Here is a 22,455-nt window from a genome sequence, read left to right as displayed (position 1 = left end):
CCATTAATTCTTGCTCTCCGATTAGCAATTTTTGTATCTCCTCTGACCATTTCACTCTTTTCTCCGTATTCAAATTTGTTGCTGGATTTTATTTCACAACATTGGGTCAACAGGGTTTCAAAAACTTGATTGAATTTCACTTACAGTTCGGCCAGGAATTCCTATCCCTGGGGGGCCTATGTCACCTGGGGAGCCGTGGATACCTGGCAGTCCTCTTTCTCCCTGTGCAATTAGATGCTTCTGTCAGTGTGAGGCTCAAGGGACATGGATTTTCCAGGTATATTTCGTTAATTATTAATTCTTTAAAAATTATCTATGATATTTTTACCTTTGGCCCTCGTGGACCAGGTGCTCCAGGATTTCCATCTAATCCCTAAAAGAAAAAGAAGAGAAAAGGAAGTGAATACATTTCTCTTCCTAAAAAGTTTAATTACATCTTAGAAGTCATAACTCAAAAATATTTCATTGCTCTTCATCTTTTTTGAATAAACCTCTTCTGTAAAATAGTAAGGAAGAGGGAACACAAATTTCACTAGGCTATAGATTTTGTATAGGTACTTTAAAATATAAGATGTTTTCATCTTTAAAATGAGGCATCTGATATTGAAAACTATTTATTACTATTCATATAAAAGGTCAAAGGGGATGAGAAAAAAAAGGCAGATGAAACAGGCATATGGGTTGGATTTTCCAGCTATCCAGTTTTCTATGTCCTGGGATTAGCCCAGGCCACAAGAACATTTTTTAAAGATGACCACCTATGGCTATATATGCAGAGCCTCTAGAAGGGAAATCTCAGGAAGTTCTTCTGTTTTACGATATTGTCCAAGGAAGGTTTACGGTTTAAAACTAGCATACCTTACTAGGCTTCACAGATCCCTAAATAGTCCCTGCAGAAGCTTCAGGGGTGCCTATGAATCTCCCAAAATTATATGAAAAATGGTGCGTGTATGTGCATTTTCTTCAGATGAGAGCCCTTTGCTTGCAGCAAATTTCCAAAAAGCTTAGACCTCTGATCTAAAGAATAAGATAAATACTTCTTTTTCTGCAGACCTAAACATTCCTATGCCTGTGATCTGAAACCGGGAACACACAAACAGTAATTAATCAACTTTCAAAGGAAATATTAGTAAAAGGATTGGTACTTACTGGTTCCCCTGGCAGGCTTTTTCCTGGAGGACCAGCCTCACCTTTTGGACCTGGAAGTCCAGGAGGGCCTATAATCCCACCTGGGTCTCCCTGAGGAAACAAGGTAAGATTCTCACTTCATCACTCAGGTTCACGGTGGGACATGTAGAGGCAGCACTTTCCACAGTATTAAGTTGTCATCATAGCCAGTCACACTGCATTTTCTCACCCATTCACTCACTCATTCCACTGTATGTACTGAGTGTCCAATCCACGTGGACACTGTTCTGTTACCTTAAGTGCACCTAGATCTTGCGGTAAGCTATGTTACGGTAGGTTTACAGTATCATGAAATGTGTGTATGTGTATAAATAGATATGCAAAAAATATAAAAATCTGTTCATATAGTTCTTTAGATGACCTTTATGTTTTCTTTAAGTTATTCCCAAGTAATGGTTCAGTACTAAAATACCATTTCCATGTAGACATCAAGAAACGGGTCCTGAGAGATTGAGACTTCTTAGGTCTATTCCTGAGCTGTTAGCTGAGCCTGAAACAGGTTTTTTGAGTCCTGAGATCTTCATCTCTAAGGCAGTTCATTTCGTCACATTGCATTTTCAGTGCCGGAACCCGGGCTGCCACAGTGTCCAAGGATGACACTCATGCCATAGTTTATGCGAACATCTATCTCCTGCACAATCCCAGCTGCCCTGTCCTGTCCTTTCACTCCCTCAGTGTCCTTATGACTCTCTGTCTCTTCCTCCTACCCAGCTACTTCATATACAAAGTGAGTGAAACGGAAGCTATACCTTTTCTCCCTTAATGCCTTGTTTTCCTGGGATACCGTGTTCTCCTGGCAATCCCTAGAAAATTCAGAATAAAAGGGAGAGAGCAATTAGAAAATCTCTTATTGTAATAACATTTCTATCTGTGAGTCTTTGTCAGGAGAACAGAATTTTAACATGTAAACTACATGGGAATGTGTTGATTTTGGTCTGCTGGAGAGAGAAAAACCTTAATGAAAATATGTGGCTTGTTGTTTCAAGTGAGGTAACCTGAATGTAATGAGAAAGAAACTAAATAAGGGAGACCTGAACTAAATGCTGCATCCATATTACTGCCAAAAGGCATGGAAGAATGGCTGTTGGTGGCATCACACTATGACTCAGAAAGACAATGGGGTAAATAGAAAATATGCTTTTACTATGATTTGGCAAGAAAGGCTCTTTTACTTTATTCTCTATTTTAGCTCTAGCCACTATCACTTAACATCATTTCTTGGGCATCTTGTGGTTCCACCTGTGCCACCAGGATTTTGTTTCTTTTTGTAAGATCTCTCCATTAGGTACACCTGCAATGGTTCACTAAATGGCTTGGGGGTGCAACAAAAAGATTTGCTTCATGAAGTGAATGTTCAAAGTACCAAGTGACCAAACGTGCTGAAAGATGAACCCCTGGAGGCTCAGTCAGGAAGCATGGAGAACAGAGCAAGATGTCATGGGACTGCTCCCAAGGTGATGGGAAAAGGAGAGATTCTAACAGTTGCATGGAGGGTACTCAAATCATGGCCAGATAGAGATCAGTGTCAAGAAGCGATGGTCAAGCATTTTTCTCGCTTTGCTCAAGTGAGGATTGATAGTGAGGTTTTGGCTCCCAAGATGTCAGAAGGCTAGGGAGATTGTCCAAGGGACACAAAGCTGACATGGGGGAATGGATAGAAAAGTGCATTTATTCAATCAAAAAACAGAAGAGTACACATTCTTTTCAAGTGCACATGGAACGTTCTCCAGGATAGATCACATTCTAGGCCACAAAACAAGTCTCAACAAATATAAGAGAACAGAAATTATATCAAGCATTTTTTTCCAACCAAAATAGTATGAAACTAGAAATCAATTACAGGAAGTAAAATGGGATAAACACAAAATTGTGGAGACTAAACAACATGTTACTAAAAAAACCAATGTGTAAATGAAGAAATCAAAAGGAAATCAGAAAACACCTCAAGACAAATGAAAATGGAAACACAACTTTCCAAAATTTATGGGATACAGCAAAAGCAGTTCTAAGTTTATGGTGATATAGGCCTAACTCAACAAATAAGAAAAAAATCTCAAATAAACAACCTAACCTCCCATGTAAAGGAATTAGAAAAAGAACAAACAAAACTGAAAGTCTGAAGAAGGAAGGAAATGACAAAGATCAGAGAGGAAATATTAAATAAAATAAAGACCCCAAAACCCCCAAACAATAGATAAGATCAATGAAACAAAGAGCTATGTTTTTTTAAAAGATAAACAAAATTGATAAGCCTTTAGTGAGAGCTCATCAAGAAAAAAAGAGAGAGGACACACATAAACCAAATAAGAAATGAAAGAGGAAAAATGACAACCATTACCACAGAGATGCAAAAAATCATAAAAGAATACTAGTTATATGCCAAAACATTGGACAATATAGAAGTGGACAAATTTCTAGAAACATAAAACCTTCCAACACTGAATCAGAGAGTAACAGACAATCTGAACAGGCTGGTCACTAGTAGTGAAATTGAATTTGCAATTAAAAAAACCCTACAGCAAGCAAAAGTCCAGGACTGGAGAGCTTCACAGGTGAATTCTACCAAACATATAATGAAGAGCTAATGCCTTTCCTCCTCAAACTATTCCAAAAAGTTGGAGAGGAGGGAACACTCCCAAATTCATTCTATAGGACCACCATTACTCTGATACCAAAACCAAAGACATTACAAAAAAAGAAAATTACAGGCCAATATCTCTGATGAATATAGAGGCAAAAATCCTCAACAAAATGTTAGCAAACTGAATTCAAGAATTTATAAAAGGGATCATACACCACAATCAAGTGGTATTTATTCCAGGGATGTAAGGATGGTTCAATATCTGCAAATCAATCTATGTGATGCACCACATTTACAAAAGGAAGGGTAAAAATTATAATAATCTCAAAACATGCAGAAAAAGCAATTCACAAACTTAAACATCCACTCATGATAAATGCTCATCCAAGTTGGTACAAAGGGAACATATCTCAACATCATAAACACCATTTATGACAAACTCAAAGCTAACATCATACTCAGTGGTAAAAAGCTGAAAGCCTTTCCTCTAAAATCAGGAAGAAAACGTGTACGCCCACTCTCACCAGTTCTATTTAACATAGTATTGGAAGTCCTAGCCACAGCAACCAGACAAGAGAAAGAAATAAAAGGCATCCAAATTGGAAGGAAAGCAGTAAAACTGTCACTATTTGCAGATGCCATGATACTATATATAGAAAGCTGTAAAGTCTCCACCAAAAAACTATTAGATGTAATAAATGAATTGAGTAAAATTGCAGGAGATGAGATTAATATACAGAAATCTGTTGCTTTTCTATACACTAATAATGAAACTATCCAAAAGAGAAAGCAAGAAAATAATCCCATATAAAATCGAATGAAAAAGAATAAAATACCTTGGAATAAACTTAACCAAAGAGGTGAAAAATCTACAGTCTAAAAACTATAAAACACTGATGAAGGAAATTGAAGAAGATATAAAGAAATGGAAAGATACCCTGTGTTCATGGATTGAAAGGATTAACACTGTTAAAATGTCCATACAATCCAAAGCAATCTACAGATTTAATGCATTGCCCAATGCATTTTTCACAGAACTAGGATAAATAATCCTAAAATTTATATGGGACCACAAAAGACATCACATTGCCAAAGCAATCTTGAGAAAAAAGAACAAAGCTGGAGATACCACACTCTCGGACTTCAGATTATATTACAAAGCTACAGTAATCAAAACAGTATGGTACTGGCACAAAAACAGACACATAGCTCAGAATAGATAGCTCAGAAATAAACCAATTATTGGTCAATTAACCTATGGCAAAGAAAGCAAGAATATACAGTGGAGAAAAGACAATCTCTTCAATAAGTGGTGCTGGGAAAAATTAGACAGCTACATGTAAAACATTACGTTAGAACATTTTCTCACACCATATACAAAAATAAACTCAAATTGAATTAAAGACCTAAAGGTAAGACCTGAAACCATAAAACTCCTAAAGGAAAAAATAGGCAGAACACTCTTTGACATAAATTGTAGCAATATATTTGGATCTGTTTCCTAAGGCAAAGGGAACAAAAGCAAAAATAAACAAATGGGGCCTAACTAAACTTAAAATCTTTTGCACAGCAAGGGAAACCATTGACAAAATGAAAAGACAATCTACTGAATAGGAGGAAATATTTGCAAATGATATGACTGGTAAAGAATTAATATCAAAAACATATAAACAGCTCATAAAACTCAATATTAAGAAAAACAAACAACCTGATTTAAGAAACGGGCAGAAGACCTGAATAGACATTTTTCCAAAGAAGACATACAGATGGCCAACAAGCACATGAAAAGATGCTCAACTTCGTTAATCATCAGGGAAATGCAAATCGAAACCACAATGAGGTATCACCTCACACCTGTCGGAATGGCTATCATCAAAAATTCTACAAATAACAAGTGTTGGAAAGGATGTGGCAAAAAAGGAACCCTAGTGCACTGTTGGTGGGAATGTAAATCGGTGCAGCCACTAGAGAAATCATTATGGAGGTTCCTCAAAAAACTAAAAATAGAGTTACCTAGTGATCCAGCAATCCCATGCTTGGTTATATATTCAAAAGAAATGAAAACAGTAATTCAAAAAGATACATGCACCCCAATGTTCTTAGCAGCATTATTTATAGTTGCCAAGATATGGAAGCAACCTAAGTGTCCATCAATAGATGAATGGATAAAGAAGATGTCATATACATACACAATGGAATGCTACTCAGCCATAAGAAAGAATGAAATTCTGCCATTTGCAACAGTGTGGCTTGACCTAGAGGGTACTGTGCTTTATGAAATATGTCAGATGGAGGAAGACAAATACTGTATGTTGTCACATATATGTAGAATCTAAAAAATAAAACAAATGATCGAACATAACAATATATAACAGACACACAGATATGGAGAACAAACTAGTGGTTACCAGTGGGGGAAAGGGAAGCGGGGAGGAGATAGGGGTAAGGGAATTAAGAAGTGTAAGGGAATTAAGAAGTGTATAGAATAAATAAGCAAGTAGGATACATTGTACAACACAGGAAAAATAGCCATTATTTTGTAATAACTTTAAATGGTATGTAATCTATAAAAATATTGAATTACCATAATGTACACCTGAAACTAATATAATATTATAAATCAACTGCTTCAATTAAAAAAAGAAAAAAGTACTTTTAAATGGTGTGAGGGTGTGTATGTGTTTGTGTGTGTGTGTGTGTGTGTGTGTGTGTGTGTGAGAGAGAGAGAGAGAGAGAGAGAGAGAATTGCATCGTTTCTACTATTCAAGGATATGTGTGTGTGTGTGTGTGTGTGTGTGTGAGAGAGAGAGAGAGAGAGAGAGAGAGAATTGTGAGCCCAGTAAAGCTAGGTTTAATGCAACCAGAGGACCTTTCTCCAACTGCATTATATGAGTATTTTCAGCCAAAAGACCTGCCCTTTTTGGAGAATGTTGCAAGAATACAACAACAGAAGCTTTGGAAGTATCTTACTTGGATGGAGAATTGAACCAAAAGCCATGTACAATGATGTATAATGGAAATGCTAACTTGGGTTTCAAAGACTGATTTGTTAGGCTAATATTCAAAAGGACCTCGTATGACTATATAAAGATACTAATGTTCTCAATAGCCCCTGACATTAGGTGTGCTCAGTTTTACTGGTAGAGATGACCCATGCCTTTGGAAAATGTAGTATAGCTCAGTCACATGAACAGATGTTGATGTTCTTTAAAACATGGTTTAGTCTCAATTTAATTTCCAAATATCAAAGACACATGCATCTACCATACATACAGTATCTCCTGGTGGTCCTCTGGGTCCCATAGGGCCTGCGGGTCCTTGTTGACCCTAAATTGAAGGTGATATGCACTTTAATTTGATAAAAATTATATTGTACCTGAATATATGTAAAACATGGTGTGACCTTTATCTATAGACAGATCGACTTTCCACCATCCAGCCTCCTCTATATAACACTGAAATGTGCTTTGGGCCTACAAAGATAGTTTCAAGATGTTGTCATTTAAATGAGTCTGTTCTCACCAGTAGGTGAGGCCTGGATAACTTGCCTTACCCACTGTGGCGGGGGGGGGGGGCATATCACACGAATCTCTCCAGCACCTCCCGACAGCTGGTCTTCTTTGGGATGCTCCTGCAGAGTCCTGCATGGGCAACTCAAACACTTCTGGGCTGCATAATTTTGGCTTAGGAAATTGAATCCTGAATCCTGTTCTCTTTGAGAATACAGCTCAGGGTCATAGATGTGGCTCACACTGTTTACTCTTAAAGCTTTTAGGATGCTATTGTGAATATGGTCTGAAAAGAGCTTAAAAATCCCATTGTGATCCATAAGGCACAGTTACCATGCATGTAATAAATGCAGCCAATGTGGGGATCCGGGAGATCACCATGGAAACATGATAAAGTCTCTGAGAACATTTGTGACGAAAATGAGTGGTCCATCAGAGTTCCTTGTTTTACACAGAAATGCTATAACTTCAAAATAATATCCTCTTTCGTCTCAGTTATTTCTTATATACCTTTAGTCCTGAGCTTCCTATTACACCAGGGGGACTAGGATCTCCAGGCTCGCCCTAAACATATGGGTGGGAAGGAAAGTGAAATGGTTACCTTTTCACAATCTCATTACGTTGGAGATGCAAGAGAAGGGTGTCAGGGGATTACCTTTATTCCCTGTGATCCTTTTATTCCAGGTTCTCCCTGTAAATGAAATAAGGACCATACATGTAATGTTTAAATATGTATGGAGAAGAGCATCTCTAATGCTGCAATTCATCTACTTCCCCACTAGCTGACATACAATAAAGGGGAAAATTATGGAAGACATGATGAAGTCAAGGAGGGTTCATTCCAAAATATGATTTAAAATAATTATTGCTAATACATAAACAATAATTTCCTATTTTTCTTTCTTCTCTGTAAGAGTTTTTTTCCCCAGTGTCACTTTTGACACTTTAACCATCATGGTCCATTAGCGGTCACTGAGTTCCCTACTTAGCTGACATTGTTATAATTTGCCGCCAGTTCATCTTGTATCTCAAGAGAACTAAAACTGCAGATGAGGGCGAAAATGCAAGAGTAGAGTTTAAGTTGATATGTCATGGAGATTCTACTTTCAGGTGTATGTATTTAATGGAACAAAAAAACACACCAAAATTAAGGTTACACAAAAGAGGATAATATTGGCTATAATGAGTTTGCTTTTCTTATCTTCCATGACTTATCATTGATCCTTTCTTGTTTGAGAAATCCAATTTGTATCATTAACAAAATTTTTGAAAACATCTGTATCTTACATATTAATTTTGTATTTTAAATATCCTCAGTGTATACCTTTCATCACATTCATGTCCAGTCACAAATAGTAATGGGTTAAAGAAAATATACACTACCCAAAGCCAATGTTGAAGTGTCATCACAAGATAACACTTAACAAGGTTTAAAATTTCTCATTTATCAAAATAAAGGAGTCAAAATTCAGAGGAAAAAGTAAAATGCTCAAGGGGCTGACCTTATCAAATGTATCAGACTCCAAAGTAAACATACTAGAAATCAGAGAGAAAGAAATCAATGAAGTAGAAAACCCAAGACAGTGATAAAACATCTACTTACTCTATCTCCCTTTTCACCTTTTGTAAAGGGTTCCCCCTAGGAAAATGGGTGGAAAACAGAATCATTTATAAACACTTTTAGAAATAATCTCTCCAAACCTGGATGTGGGTAAATCCTGCAGGCCAAACTCAGACTCCATTGCAAACATGCAGTGATCCAGAATGTCACATTGTCTGCCTATGCAGCTTAGAAGGACCATATGAAAATGAATTTTAAAACCCTTTCATATTTCCAAATGAACAGTAAGTTAGTTAATCATTTCAATGCTATTTTGAGAATCCTGAGCAGTTAACAAATTACAATGCTGTCCAAGGCCAAAGCTTCCTCTTGCATGGTTCACATAGAAGATGGTCTCACACACACACACACACACACACACACACACACACACACACACACACATCCAATCAGAGGCAGAATGAATGTGAAGATGCCAGAGTGATCAGTGGAAGGACATTCATTTGAATTTTTCCAGTTACTTAAGTTGGTGCTTAAAAATACAGAGTTTAAATTAGTGTTTAAAAATGCAAAATCATTATTTTAAAAATACTAATTTTCATTTTTCTTTTAATGAAAATGGCTTGAAGCAGTTAATTACTGGGTGAAGTAACAGTACAAGTCTGTGGAACTGATACTAGTTCTTGTTGGGTCTAGGTATGAAGGTTCTGGGGAGAGACAGAAGCTTTGAAGGAATGCCCCTTATTAAGTAACACTCTCCCTGTTGTCACTGTGTTACTAACACCACAACCCATCCTTAACACACACACACACACACACACACACACACACACACACACACACACACACGGGGAGGCTTCCCCTTATTAACTTCTGTTCTTGAAGGTACGTATCATGATGTCATTTAACCTTCACTACAGGGCTGTGAGGGAGATATTGTCCCATTTCAGGAATGAGGAAAGAGACTCAGAAAGTTTCTGAGTAACTGAGTTACTTCCCCTAAAACAGCATTCACCCACTGTATGTTCCCTTGTTTATCTTGCCTATAAACTCTGTGAATGTAGAGATATAATTCATGTTGACTATCATAGCATCTCTGGGGTACACTATTGGTGTCGAACAAAAGTTTATTAAATTAGGGAATTTAAAGTTTTATAGATATAACAATAATAGCTGACATTTATTGAATAAAACACTTACACCTGTTTTGATCACTTTATAGACACTAACACAGTTAACCTCTTGTGTCAACAGGGCAGGTACTAGGAGTACACTCATTTACGGACGGGGAAATCTGAGGCCCAGAGAAATTAAGTCATTTCCTCAAGGTCACATAATCAGTAAGAGGTTATTGATGGCTTAAGCCCAGGCAGCCTGACTTCAATCCCAGGCTTTGCTTGCTCAGTCTGTTTCATTTTATTTGAAATGTAATTATTATTTGAATGGAGTGAATTGACAGTAAGATGGATACCATACATTTTTGGTAATTTAGTAATTTCAGTAATTTTCTTTTGCATCTGAAAGTCAAGGGCAAGTGTGAGAACCGCTGTGGTAGGCAGTGCAGCTCTCAAAGGTCCTCTTAGGGGCTTGACCTTCAGGTCGCTATCGGGAGGGGAGTGGCTACTGAACAAGCCTCGTGTCCCATGACCTGGGGACTGTGGGCCCCCACCTTCTCCCTGACGTTTCCAAGCTCCCTGCAGTTATGTGAGGCCAGGCAGTTAGTTCTGACCATGAAATGTGTGCAGGAGTGATGCGTGTCACTGGAAGGAGCCCATTCATCATCCTCCAGTCCCGCTTCCCAGGCAGTGGTGGCTGAGAAGGTTGCACCTATCAGATGGCGTAGCTCCCGGGTGCTAATCAGCCTGGTGGCTGGTTACTGAGGGTCGTGTGGAGCAGGACACCCACTCCTCTCAACCACGCTGGGCAGGCAGCACGAGCAAGAGAAAACCTTTCTTGGGTTAAAACCATAGATATTTCAGGGCTAATTTGTTACTTGGCATAACCTACCTACTCTGACTAATATGACCCATATCTATCCAACATCATGACATCTCTTATTATTGGATAATTTCTATATATTAGATTAGGGCTTTATATTTTTGCTTTCCAGTCTTAATTCTAAAAATCAATTTGATTTTTAAGATAGGAGATGAAGTTAATTAGATGTGAGCAATGGGCAACATTGCTTTTTTAACTGCTTGTTTCTGATTATAGCACATTGCTTATCTAGAACCTCTGTCAAGCCACAATGACTAAAGTAACTGCTTGTAAAAGAAAAAAGACCCAAAATCAGGAGCCTGGTTATCTAGAGACCTGGTATTTCATCCTAGTTCCAATGGCTACCATCTGGGGCAAGCCATTTACATTTCAGAGCCTCTTTTTCCTTATCTATAAAATCCTGGGGTTCAACTAGATGATATTTTAGCTCTGATGTCTAACCTAGACATGTTCTAAATTTCCTATAACGGGGAACAAACTGCCATTTTAAAGTACCATTCAGGCTCCAAATTCAGATTTGGATGAAGGCTATTCTTCTGTTTGGGCCTTCTGGTTATGATGCAAAGTTAAGTCCAGATCCTGTTCTGTATTAAAGAGGTTGAGATCACAAAGAGCTAAACTGCTCTGCTAATAAGGTAAAATCTGTGTTTTTTCCTGTGGGGGGTGGTGAGGAGAAAGGCAGGCAAAGATGTGTAAGGGGTGTGGGATAATTCAGGGATTAAGAGGGAACTGACAAGGAGAAGAACTGAGAGGAAAAGAAGCTGGTTTCTCCTGGGTAAGGTAGACAGGGCTAAAGGTAGTCTCAGGGGGCTGGGTCTCGGTGGCAGGATGGAGAACCACAGGGAAGCCCTTAGGGACTGTGACATCCTCCAGCGCTTGCTACTCAAAGCATGGTCTAGGGACCCACAGCAGGAGCATGGCCTGGGACTTTGAGAAATACAGCCACTCAGGCTGAAAGCAGCTCTTTTGTCCCTTTCCTGTTTGCCCATTTCTGCTCCCTTCTAAACTTAAAAGAACCTAAATATAAAAATGAAATCACTAAGCAATTGAAACTAACTCCTGACTTGTGCTCTCCTGAATGCACCCCATGCCTTGTCTAACCTGTTGATTCTTTTCCTAGATGAAAAGAAGTAAGAATGAAGAATTAAGCAGTTAAAAAATGACTAACTCTCCTGCAGGCAGATCACGCAGGCAAGATAACATCTGAAGAAAGAGTCAGCCAGTCTGCATGCAATGGAGAAAGATGCAGAACCCAACCTCCTGCCTCAATGATTCACTGAGATTCTTCCCCCATTTCTCCCTCTAAAAACTGTCATGGCTGAGCAGAATCCTTGGAGTTGGTCTCTTGACACAAGTCTTCCCAGATGGCTGGCTTTTCTCATTAAAGCATCTTTCCTTTCTACTGACATTTGCCTCTCAAATTATTGGCTTATGAGCCGTCAGCAGCTGAAAGTGGGTTCGGTAAAAAGGCCCAGCCAGACCTGCTGAATGAGGATTAGCATTTCAAAATGATCTTCAGGTAATTTAAGTTCACACTTAGTATGAGAAGCACTGCTCTAACCCAGTCAGGTTTCTCTCTTCTGCTCTACAAGTCCCAGCTATCCCAGTAGAACTGTAGTAAATCTTAGGGACTGGTCTGTTATGGGTCACGTGGAATTAGGAGAAGGTGTCAGTGTTCCAGCATGGAGGGGAGACAGTGGGGACCCAGAGAGGTAGGTAAGAGGTGGAAGACGTGCCCACAAGTGTGGAGTATCAGGAGTGAGCGGGCAGATGGACGGGGCAGCAGACACTGGGCTGGATTTGTGGGACACGTGAGATTTCCCAGAGAGTCCCAGGAAGGGCTGTTACTGGCCTGGATGGAATACTAAGGGCAAGCATGATTCCTGAAGTAGGAGAACTTTGGGGTACATGAGTGACAGCACTGATTCTAAAGCTGCATGAAAAATGACTGTCATGGCCAAAGATGCTTCATTTTTTAAAAAATTAATTTATTTTTGGCTGCCATCGGGTCTTTGTTGCTGCACACAGGCTTTCTCTAGTTGTGGCGAGCGGGGGCTACTCTTCGTTGCGGTGCACGGGCCTCTCATTGCAGTGGCTTCCCTTGTTGCGGAGCACGGGCTCAAGGCGCATGGGCTCAGTAGTTGTGGCACGCGGGCTTCAGTAGTTGTGGCTCACGGGCTCTAGAGCGCAGGCTCAGTAGTTGTGGTGCATGGGCTTAGTTGCTCCGTGGCATGTGGGATCTTCCTGGACCAGGGCTCGAACCCATATCCCCTGCATTGGCAGGTGGATTCTTAACCACTGTGCTGCCAGGGAAGCCCAAAGATGCTTTTATTATTCATTTTAGCTATTAAGTTTAGTTATCGCATGGCAGCTTAGTGATTTTTAAACCCTGGGTTCTGGAATCCGCCTACCTAGGAGTGATTCATGGTTTCAATACTTCCTAGCTGTGTGAACTTACAGAAGTTACTTAACCTCTCTGTGCCTCAGTTTCCTCATCTGAAGAATGGGGGTGATTTTTTAAAAAATGAACTAAGTGAGGTAATACATGTAAAAAACTTAGTACCTTGACTAGAGTACATGCTCAAATATCTGATCTATTGTTCCCTATGGCAGGGGCAACCCAGGTGCATGGAATTTGGGCTGATTAAGAAATATATTTTTAATTCTATCTTTTGGATATTCCTCCTCTGCTCTCAAAGCTAAAATACTTACAGATTCTCCTTTTTCACCTTTAGGGCCAATAGAGCCTGGAAATCCTGGTGGTCCAATTTCACCCTTTCAAGAAAAAGCAGAAGAAAGTTTTTGCAGGAGGCCAGGTGAGTCCTGTTGTAACTGTCAGGGTCAGAGCATTGCCTGTGCCCTTTCTAACCACGGAAATTATCTACTATCCCCCAAGAGGCAATGTGAAGTTCTGAATCCAGTTAGGCTATTCGCATAATAATGTGTTTGTCAGTGCTCCATGATGCCTTTAGGTCTTTTAGAAATCCATAATATTCATTAGGATCTTTAAAATTAATGTGAAACAAAAGTCAATTATTTTTCAAGAAAAGAACATTTAGAGGAAAAAATTATAATTTCGCTCTGCTGTATTTTGTTTTTGCAAAAAAAAAAAAAGAATTTTTGTGGTTTTAAAGACATGAGATAATTTAACTGACACAATAATCCAGACCCATTTTATTTCAGACACTTCTTTTTTTCAGGTTGGGGGAGGTGGAGGGGTGAGGAGTCACAGGAAGAAAAACGCATCTCTCCACTGTTTCCAGCACTTATATCACCACTTAAATGTTCGGCTGTGGACAAAGAAGGCATTCTTGTTGATGTAGGGACAGTAGCAACTTAGAAATGCCTAAGAGGTTCTGGTCAAAAATCTTGAGAAGGGATTTGTATGTGACATATAAAGGGAATTTTGATAAAATAAAATTTTAGAAATAATACTTGTGGCAAGGAAACGTATCGTTAATTAGACTTCAGGGATGTCCCAGCATCGTGCTTCCATTTAAGTGTTAACCAACATTCCCGAATACCAGACAGTTGTTAAATTAAATGCAGCCACTAGAAGTTATGTAATGTTGGTTATTTTCCAATCTCAGGAGCATTTCTGAAAAACAATGTTCACAATTGCACTTCCAAGTATATGCCTTTTTTGCCCATCTTGTTTTTTTTTTTTATTTTGAAAAAAATACAAAACACATAAAGTTGAATATGTCAAACCTCCATGGACCACACACCGAAGATGGAAGAAAGAAAAAAAATTTATAATCGAAGAAGTCTCTCTCTTCCTGTCCCAGAGAGAGCCACTGTTATGAATTTAGTACTTATGTTTTCAGTCTATATTTTTTCACTTTTACTGCATATGTGGAACCATAAATAATGTTATTTTGGATATTTAAAACAAATTCTATAGAAGCCATTGTTTGATCTTGTATATAATATTCTGTAACTTTTTTCCCCACTCAATGTGGTTTTTAATATCCATCCTCTATTAATAGATATATTTAGATCTAGCTTATTCATTGAGCCCTCAGACAGCGTTCTATTGTGTTAATGTATCGGGGTTCATCTAAGTCCTACTGATGGGTATTTGGTTGCCTCTAGCTTTTCTCTATTATAAACAAGGCTGCAATGAACATCTTTATACCTGTCCCCTGTGTGGATACGTTTATGTGTCTATTTTGAATCCTCAAACAATCTACCCAAAGTATTTCAAGTACTAGTTTACTACAGCCCTAAAACACTGTTTTATTTCTACATGTCTATCCTAATCAGTATCTTGTGATTTTAGACTAGAGGACGAGGGAGCCTGTCATATATAATGGACAGACAAAGCCATGTTTTTATTAAGGAGGTGTCTAGATTTGTGGAATATATTTTGTAAATGTAATCTTGATTTTATTAATACAAGTATTTTCCTTTATAGTGTACCATCCAAACATATAATGTACCATCAGTTTTGCACTTACCATATTGTAGGAGAAGCCATTTTTTTCTACAGATATTGAATTCTATCCATAGTACAAAGAGGAAGAAATTGGTGGAGACATTTAAGGGGCTGATTGCTGTTGGTTTGAAAGAATAAATAAACAATTGGCCTTGTACAAGTGTTAGGCTGTACAAAGTGACCTTCCTAGTACCCATGTGATAGGTGCTAAAAGCCCCAGTGCATAGGTGTGATAGAAAAACTTATGCCTAGTAAGTTGCATAAAGTAAATGTAGACATCAAGGAAAGGGTCTAGAAATTACTATAAAAGTCACATCTGCTCAATACCAAAGGTAAGGGGAGGGGAATATACTTGGAGGAAGAGTAACGATGTTCACAGCTGCTAAGTATTTGAAGCAATGTCTACAGGTCTCCATTGAAATGTAGAGGAAGGACCCAACAGAGGCTTTGGCCCATCTCTGATTGGTACGAAGGGGTGTCCGGGCTCGGAGGAAATCTTAGGGATCAGTTCCCTTATATAAAAGTCTACAAACAAAAGCATTTCACACCTGAAGCACAGACACATATGTTGTTTTTCATAGTTAGGATGGGTGTTCACTGATTTATCACTGTGGCCATGAGCTAAAAGACAAGTGATGAATTTACTTAGCTTCAGGAAAGGCTGTCATTTAAGTTGACACCTTGGATGCTATTGGAAAGGTCTGGTGGTGTTGAGCCTCCATCTTTTCCCTCTGACAACTGCCCTAAAAGACACCGCTAATTTCTCAGGAGTCCTTAGATATTCTGTCACCTATTCCACCATCTCTATAAAGGAGCAGTTCTCCCCGACTAACCTGCAAGCACAGCATCATCCCCTCACCAGATCCCATCTGTCTCAGGTCGTCATTGCAGTCCTGGTAGACTGTTTACATGGATATCATGGTCTCCATCGCATTTACCATTAAAAGCCGGTAGTGTTCCTTGGTGTTTCTTCCTGTATCCCAGTGTTCTTGATACAGGATTTGGCTGCTAACCTAGGAGTGATTTGTGTGTTCATCCTACTGCTGTTTGCATCTGTTCTGGTGCTTCACTGGAAAGCTGGGTTCCAAATGGTAGGCTGGTTTTGTGATTCTACTCTGCCAGCCGGTGCATTGAGAAGTGATGTATGATACAGCAATAAGTCACTTATGGGTTGAGATTGTACTTCCGGCTCAATCTTTTATTCTACAAGATAAACTGAGTCTCAACATTATGGTGGGAGAAGCAAAGATGATCAAGACCGGGTGTTAAGGATGGTAACAACTAGCTATTAATACCAAAAAGAGATAAACGATACCTTATGAGAATAAAGAAAGTTTGGAGTGGATGGATAGGAAGGTGCAAAGCATTAGTGAGGTCTTAATATGTGTCAGGTATTGTGCTTTGGGCAAGTTCATCTCATCTCATTTGATTTCAATCCTGCCGTCAATTCTCTGTGTAGATGTGATCGTGTCCATCTCACAAATGAGGAAACTGACGCTCAGAGAAATAAAGCGTCTTTCCCAAGGAGATAGAGTTCTTAATGGCACAATCGACTTTTGATACCAAAGCCCAGGATCTTTTTAGCACCCAATGGTTCTCCACCCTGGCTGCCAGGTAGAATCACCTGAAGCTCTTTTAAATAATAGCAATATGGACCACCCCCCCACCTCCGCTGCCGCCCCAGATCAACCATATACATGGGCTCTGCCCCACGTCGGAGTCTCTGGAGATGGAACCTGAGTACTGGTACTTTCTAAAAGCCCTCAGGGGATTCCAACGTGCAGTTGGAGTTCTGAACCACCAGGGTCCACCACAGGTTCAAGCAAAGATCTGAAAGAGCAGCTTGAAGGAGCTTTAAATTCTCCCTACAGTGACCCATGAGCAGCATTATAATTTTAAGAACAAAAGTATAGATTCAGCCCAGGTACTAAGTGAGTGTGTATAGGTAGAGGTGATTCTACTCTTCTAGCAAATGCAGTGCTTATGTTTTTGAGTTTATCCTGTGCATTATTTACTGGCAGAGTCTTTCTCCTTTTAATTAGAATTCTTACAAATCATTTCATATGGGCATTTATATCAAGTTCTCTGTAGACTCTTCTGGGTTATTTCTTTGGGCAGGAAAGGGATACAGTCATGTATCATGAGGGAACAGTCATGCCACTGGCTTTTTCTAATTCCACTTAAGATTCTGAAGCAATTAGAAAAGATTTTGAGCCATAGAAAGGGTCCTTAGAGTTTGAAATACACCTGTTTGACAGAATCAAATTTCTCATCATTGAGGTCTTAAGAATTCCTAAGTAACATATGTTTCCTAATGAACATAGCAAAACCGGGGCCAGCTGTTTTGTTGCAAGAAATGAATCATCATTTAAATACTTTAGAAGTTCCACAACTCTCTTTGCTCAGCTGTCCTAAGTGACAAGCTTTGTGGCTTTCTTTTTTTTTTCTCCTTAGTCTGCATGTGTCCAGCAGTAATTACTTAAAATATAATGTGTTCCTTATGGTGGTGTAGGAATTCCGTGAGCTATTTGGTTACAGGAAATAATGCTAATGTACTAGCAGTACAATCCAAGACACATAAATGACATTATTGCTGTATAATCAATTTCTGGGATGCCTTTTTAAGAATGTCAAGGTTTTATTTGTTTACTTATTTGCAGGAAATTTCATTTTCAATGGTCAATCTATAAGAAGCCCCTACTTTCTGTTGAGACTTTTAGCAGTTTTTTCTGGTGACGGAGGTATGATCTTGTGAATAGATTGGCTGCACTGATTTATAAGGCACAGAAGTCATATTTTTTTGGATTCATGTCGAAATACCCTGCCCTCAATCATGAGAATTTTTTACTGGGTGAATGAATGAAGAGAGAACCCCCAGGCCATGTTCCCGCAGACTATTTCCAACCTACTTGCCTCTGTCTGTGGATTTAATGTGCATTTTCCCCCCTTTTTTTAACTGAAGTATAGTTGATTTACAATGTTGTGTTAGTTTCAGGTGTACAGCAAAGTGATTCCATTTTACATGCATATATATCTATTTTTTCTGATTCTTTTCCCTTATAGGTTATTAAAAACATTGAGAATCGTTCCCGCATTTTTTTTTTCTTGACAATGGCACGTTCCCACTGAATCCGAGGTCATCCCAACTGCAGGATCGAACAGGAAGGAGTGAAACATCTTTTTGACCAGGCAAGGGCATGTGTCATCTTCACAGCTAATATAATTAAACCCGTGAATGACGATGATGAGAAGGCAGTGCGAAATTCGTCAGTATTTTAATTGTAAAGCTGTTTTGAAATAATTATTTGGTTAAACCGAGACTGTACATGATAAAACTCCACCCCAAAATGCTCCCATAACAGCTTAGGTTTGGGCACTTAAGAAAACACAAAAATAGCGAGCCTCAGGCATCGTGTCAAAGGGCCTTTCAGATTGCTTTTGCCGTCTACATGCATCCATGAAACGTCTGATTAAAAACCGAAACGTGTGTCCTACTTTCATTTACTTGTGACAGCTATTCCCCCTCGATGTGGATGTGTTTGTTCCCTCCCTGTAGTCAGCTACTCAGGGCCTTCTCTTGGAGGCCAGGGAGGCCCGTGCCCACTGCAGGCGGACTTGGAGCCCGCGGGGCCTCGCGACTGCCCTGACGTGTGAATGGGTGTGAGTTGGTGTAAGATGTTTTTACTCACTTCGCAAATTTGATTACCTTCTCTCCTTTTGGGCCACCAGCTCCATGCTCACCAAGGTATCCCTAGGTAAACATAAAACAAATAAAAAGACAAAAACCCATTTATTTTTAATACATTCAGTCCCTAATTAAACAGAGAAATAGTGAGATAACAGCACAGTAACCTCTTTTTATAGATATCATTTTAATCCCGTTTGCCTCTCCCACGTTCTGTCAAATATTCCTGAAAAGCTCTAACTATTGAGACCCTACCTATCCTTGCTGTGACATCCCCCCAGGAGGTGATGCTGGAGAAATACACGCCTCCAGGGGTGAATTAGCAATACTTCAAATGAACGCCCGGCAGCCTCACTCGGTGCCCATCCACTCCACTGATAGGACTGTCTAACGCTAGCAGTGATATCCTTGTTGCTCAGTGTAATGGACATTCCATTCACTGCCCTCTTGGCTGCACTTGGCATGTCGTGACTTGTATCCCACACATTCTCCTGCTTCCTCCTGTCTCTCTGACCTCTCCTCCCACACCACCTCCTAACTGGTCAAGGTTGGACCTCCTCAGGACTGGGTCCAGCTCTCTTGTTGTGACTAAACAGTTGGTCCCAGATACTCTTATCTACCCCACAGCTTAGGCATCATCTACACCAAGAAAGACAAATGTGTAAACCCAGCACACGTCTCCCTTCTGGGTTCTGACCCCTATATCTAATTTTCTACTTGACATATTACTCATAAATTCTAGAAAAGATTTATATTTGACATGTTCAAAATGGAATTAAAAAATACAACAAATACAGGCAATATAAGTGAGAAAGATGAGAATATCACATTGTTAACATTTGTTAGTCCAGAAGAGGGAGAATGAGAATTAACTTCTTCCTAATATATCTCTGCAGTTTGACTTGTTAAAATGAGTGGTAATTTCATTTTATAATTGAAAAAAAATCAAGGAAAGAAAGTCTGAATTCATCCTCTCCCATCTGTAGAGCTCTTTCTTCTTCCATCTGGGTGTCACTGTTAACTCTGCCCTCCTCTGTTCCTCGAGGACAATGTCATCCGGTCTGGTTGCCTCTGTCCCCAAATCTCTTCTCTCCATTCTACTCCATTCTTCTCTATAGACGGTCGGAGAGTGATCTTTAAACGACATTCTGACCTCTTTCCTTCAAAACCTTAGCAGAGTCATATTAAGGTCTTCTCGCAGCTCTTCAAATGGACCGAGATCCTTCCCCTCCCCCCCACCCCGTCCTCACCTCTTTGTCTGGTTAGCAACCTCTCAACCCTCAGGGCTCAACTACTGAGATAAAATGCTTCCTGTGGCTCTCCAGACAGGTTCCCCTCATAGGTTCCCATTGGACACGGTGTTTCTCCTTCATAATACTAACATTTAAAATGTGGTGTTTGTTTAAAAATTCTTGCACCTCTTGCATTGGCATGTAAGGTCCATGACGGCCTGGAACTGAATGGCCGCCCCATGCCTAGTGCCCTACCTAACGTATAGGAAGCACTCAACAAGTATTTGTTGAATAAATATGCCAATGATTCTGACTTACATGTTTTTTTTCCCATTAACGTTTTTTTTTTTTAATTAAAAATACATATGTTGGTAGAGAAAATTCAAAGTACAGAAATGTTTAAACAACACAAATACACAGAGGCACGGGGTCAGATCACTGTTGCTACAGTTTAACATTTTAAATGTGCCTCCATGTTACTCACGCTACTCCAATTAAAAATAAATAGTTTATAACTGCTGTTATTACTGGTCTTGTGATAGTCTCTCATTTTTCCTACTTAACTTTGGTCCGAGATGTCTAAATTGAGAATAAAAATGGTCGTCTCAAAATCCTGAGCTATAAATTCTTACAGGGACATATTTGAAAATGAGGTAGAACACTCCAAGACTGCTCATTGCAAGAATGAGCAGTTAGAAAATGGTAGGTTGTTTAAATGCAATCTGCACAGAAACACAGAAACTCTAGGAATTTCCTGAAAATACTACCACCTGGGCCTGGAGCCAATGACTGTGCACAACCCATCAGAGTCTCTGCCTAGCTCTGCTTATGCTGTGACGTGTGGGGAAGGTGGAACATGCTTGGTCTAAGACACAAGTTGTCCAGAGGTGGTCTTTGGATTGGGAGGCCCCATGCTCTTGGCTTGCAGAGCAGAAGAGCACCCAAAGTACATTTGCTGAGAGCATCTCACAGTGTAGCACCTTGGTTTAGGTTCCCCTCCTCCTCTGAACCCCGGCAACCTAAAGGGCATCAGAGATGCTTCAGGGATGAAGAAATGCCTCTGCAGCACCGAGTCATATTATTCTATCCATATGCTCTATTGTTCTAAACTCTTGATTTTTCTGGAGGCTTTCCTATCCAGAGAAACAACATGGTATTTACTGCCTAGCAGAGTGCCACATGTTTGCTTCACTCCATAGCTAGGTCAGGAAACTCATCTAATCAAGGACCCACAGTGGCCTCTGTAGGTGTTCTCCACTCTTGGGCTAACAGTACTCAAGGCAGAGGCAAACTGGAACTTCAGTTGCATTTATTTATTGACATGTGAGATTCTCCTCTCCGCTTTCTCCAAGTTAATTGTACCAGATAATTACTTGGCCCTAGAGAAATAATGAGACGTCGTCCTTGTGTTTCTGGAACCCACGGTTCTGCCTCAGATGTTATTCTAATTTTACAAGGTCATTTTGTGCCTTGCTGCCATGTTATCTGAATGGTTCTCATAAACCTTTTGAGTAGCTATAATAGATGTACCCTCTTGAGCGTGCTTGTTGAAAAGTTTCTGTGGTGCAGTGGTGAGGGCTGTTGTGTGTGCCACTCAGCCTGCACATTTCAGGAATTCTGGGGAGATCCAGGTGGCAGAGTAGGAGGATGCGGAGCCCACCTCCCCCCACGAACACACTGGTAATACATCCACATGTGGAGCAACCCTCACTGAAAACAAACTGGAGACTCTGAAGACAGACTCTTATACAATCAAGACTATAAGAAGGATCCACACAGAATCTGGCAGGAAGGGAAGAGAAGCGACCAGGTTGGGACTTGCGCCCACAGCGGAGGACACCGAAGAGAAGGGGATTACACGGCCTCAGAGATCCTCCCTGGGAAGCCAGTGGTTTGAACCACATTTTGGGTGCCCCAGCCCTGGGGTCTGACATCAGGAGGATGAGTCCCCTTAGCTGGTTTGCAAACCAGTGGCCCTGACAGCGGGGCTGTAAGAAACCTAGAGTCTGCTTGTGAGGCGTGTGCGCACACTCGCTTACTCCCAAAACAAGGCGGAGGAAGCAGATGAACACTACCCAGGACTCTGGCTGGTTACCTGAGGCCAGGCCTGCAGGTTCCCCAGCCCAAGCTGAGCACCTGGACCAGCCCGCTGGCTCTGTGGTGCAGCTCCACACTAGAGCAAGGACTGCCACGGCCAAGGGGGGTGTGCAGCTGTGGGGCGATGGAGCTGCCTTAGACCTGGCACAGCATCTGAGTGGGGGGA

General features: G+C 40.1%; 1 protein-coding gene across 1 annotated transcript in view; it reads right to left on the bottom strand.

The window, feature by feature from the left end:
* The window catches only part of COL19A1 (collagen type XIX alpha 1 chain), a 342,743-nt gene that overhangs the window by 55,953 nt on the left and 264,335 nt on the right, over positions 1 to 22,455 (bottom strand). The window contains exons 17-26 of the mRNA XM_028494726.1: positions 18,982 to 19,026; positions 13,550 to 13,612; positions 8,882 to 8,917; positions 7,934 to 7,969; positions 7,789 to 7,842; positions 7,043 to 7,096; positions 1,938 to 1,991; positions 1,150 to 1,239; positions 329 to 373; positions 145 to 222 (exon numbers count right to left, since the gene is read on the bottom strand). Coding sequence (XP_028350527.1) covers positions 145 to 222; positions 329 to 373; positions 1,150 to 1,239; positions 1,938 to 1,991; positions 7,043 to 7,096; positions 7,789 to 7,842; positions 7,934 to 7,969; positions 8,882 to 8,917; positions 13,550 to 13,612; positions 18,982 to 19,026 — 555 coding nt within the window. The remainder of the gene's footprint in view (positions 1 to 144; positions 223 to 328; positions 374 to 1,149; positions 1,240 to 1,937; positions 1,992 to 7,042; positions 7,097 to 7,788; positions 7,843 to 7,933; positions 7,970 to 8,881; positions 8,918 to 13,549; positions 13,613 to 18,981; positions 19,027 to 22,455) is intronic.

This window comes from Physeter macrocephalus, chromosome 10, assembly GCF_002837175.3.
Source record: "Physeter macrocephalus isolate SW-GA chromosome 10, ASM283717v5, whole genome shotgun sequence".
NCBI lineage: Eukaryota > Metazoa > Chordata > Mammalia > Artiodactyla > Physeteridae > Physeter > Physeter macrocephalus.
Note: the sequence above shows the minus strand (reverse complement) of the source record. Positions and strands in the feature narration are given on the sequence as shown.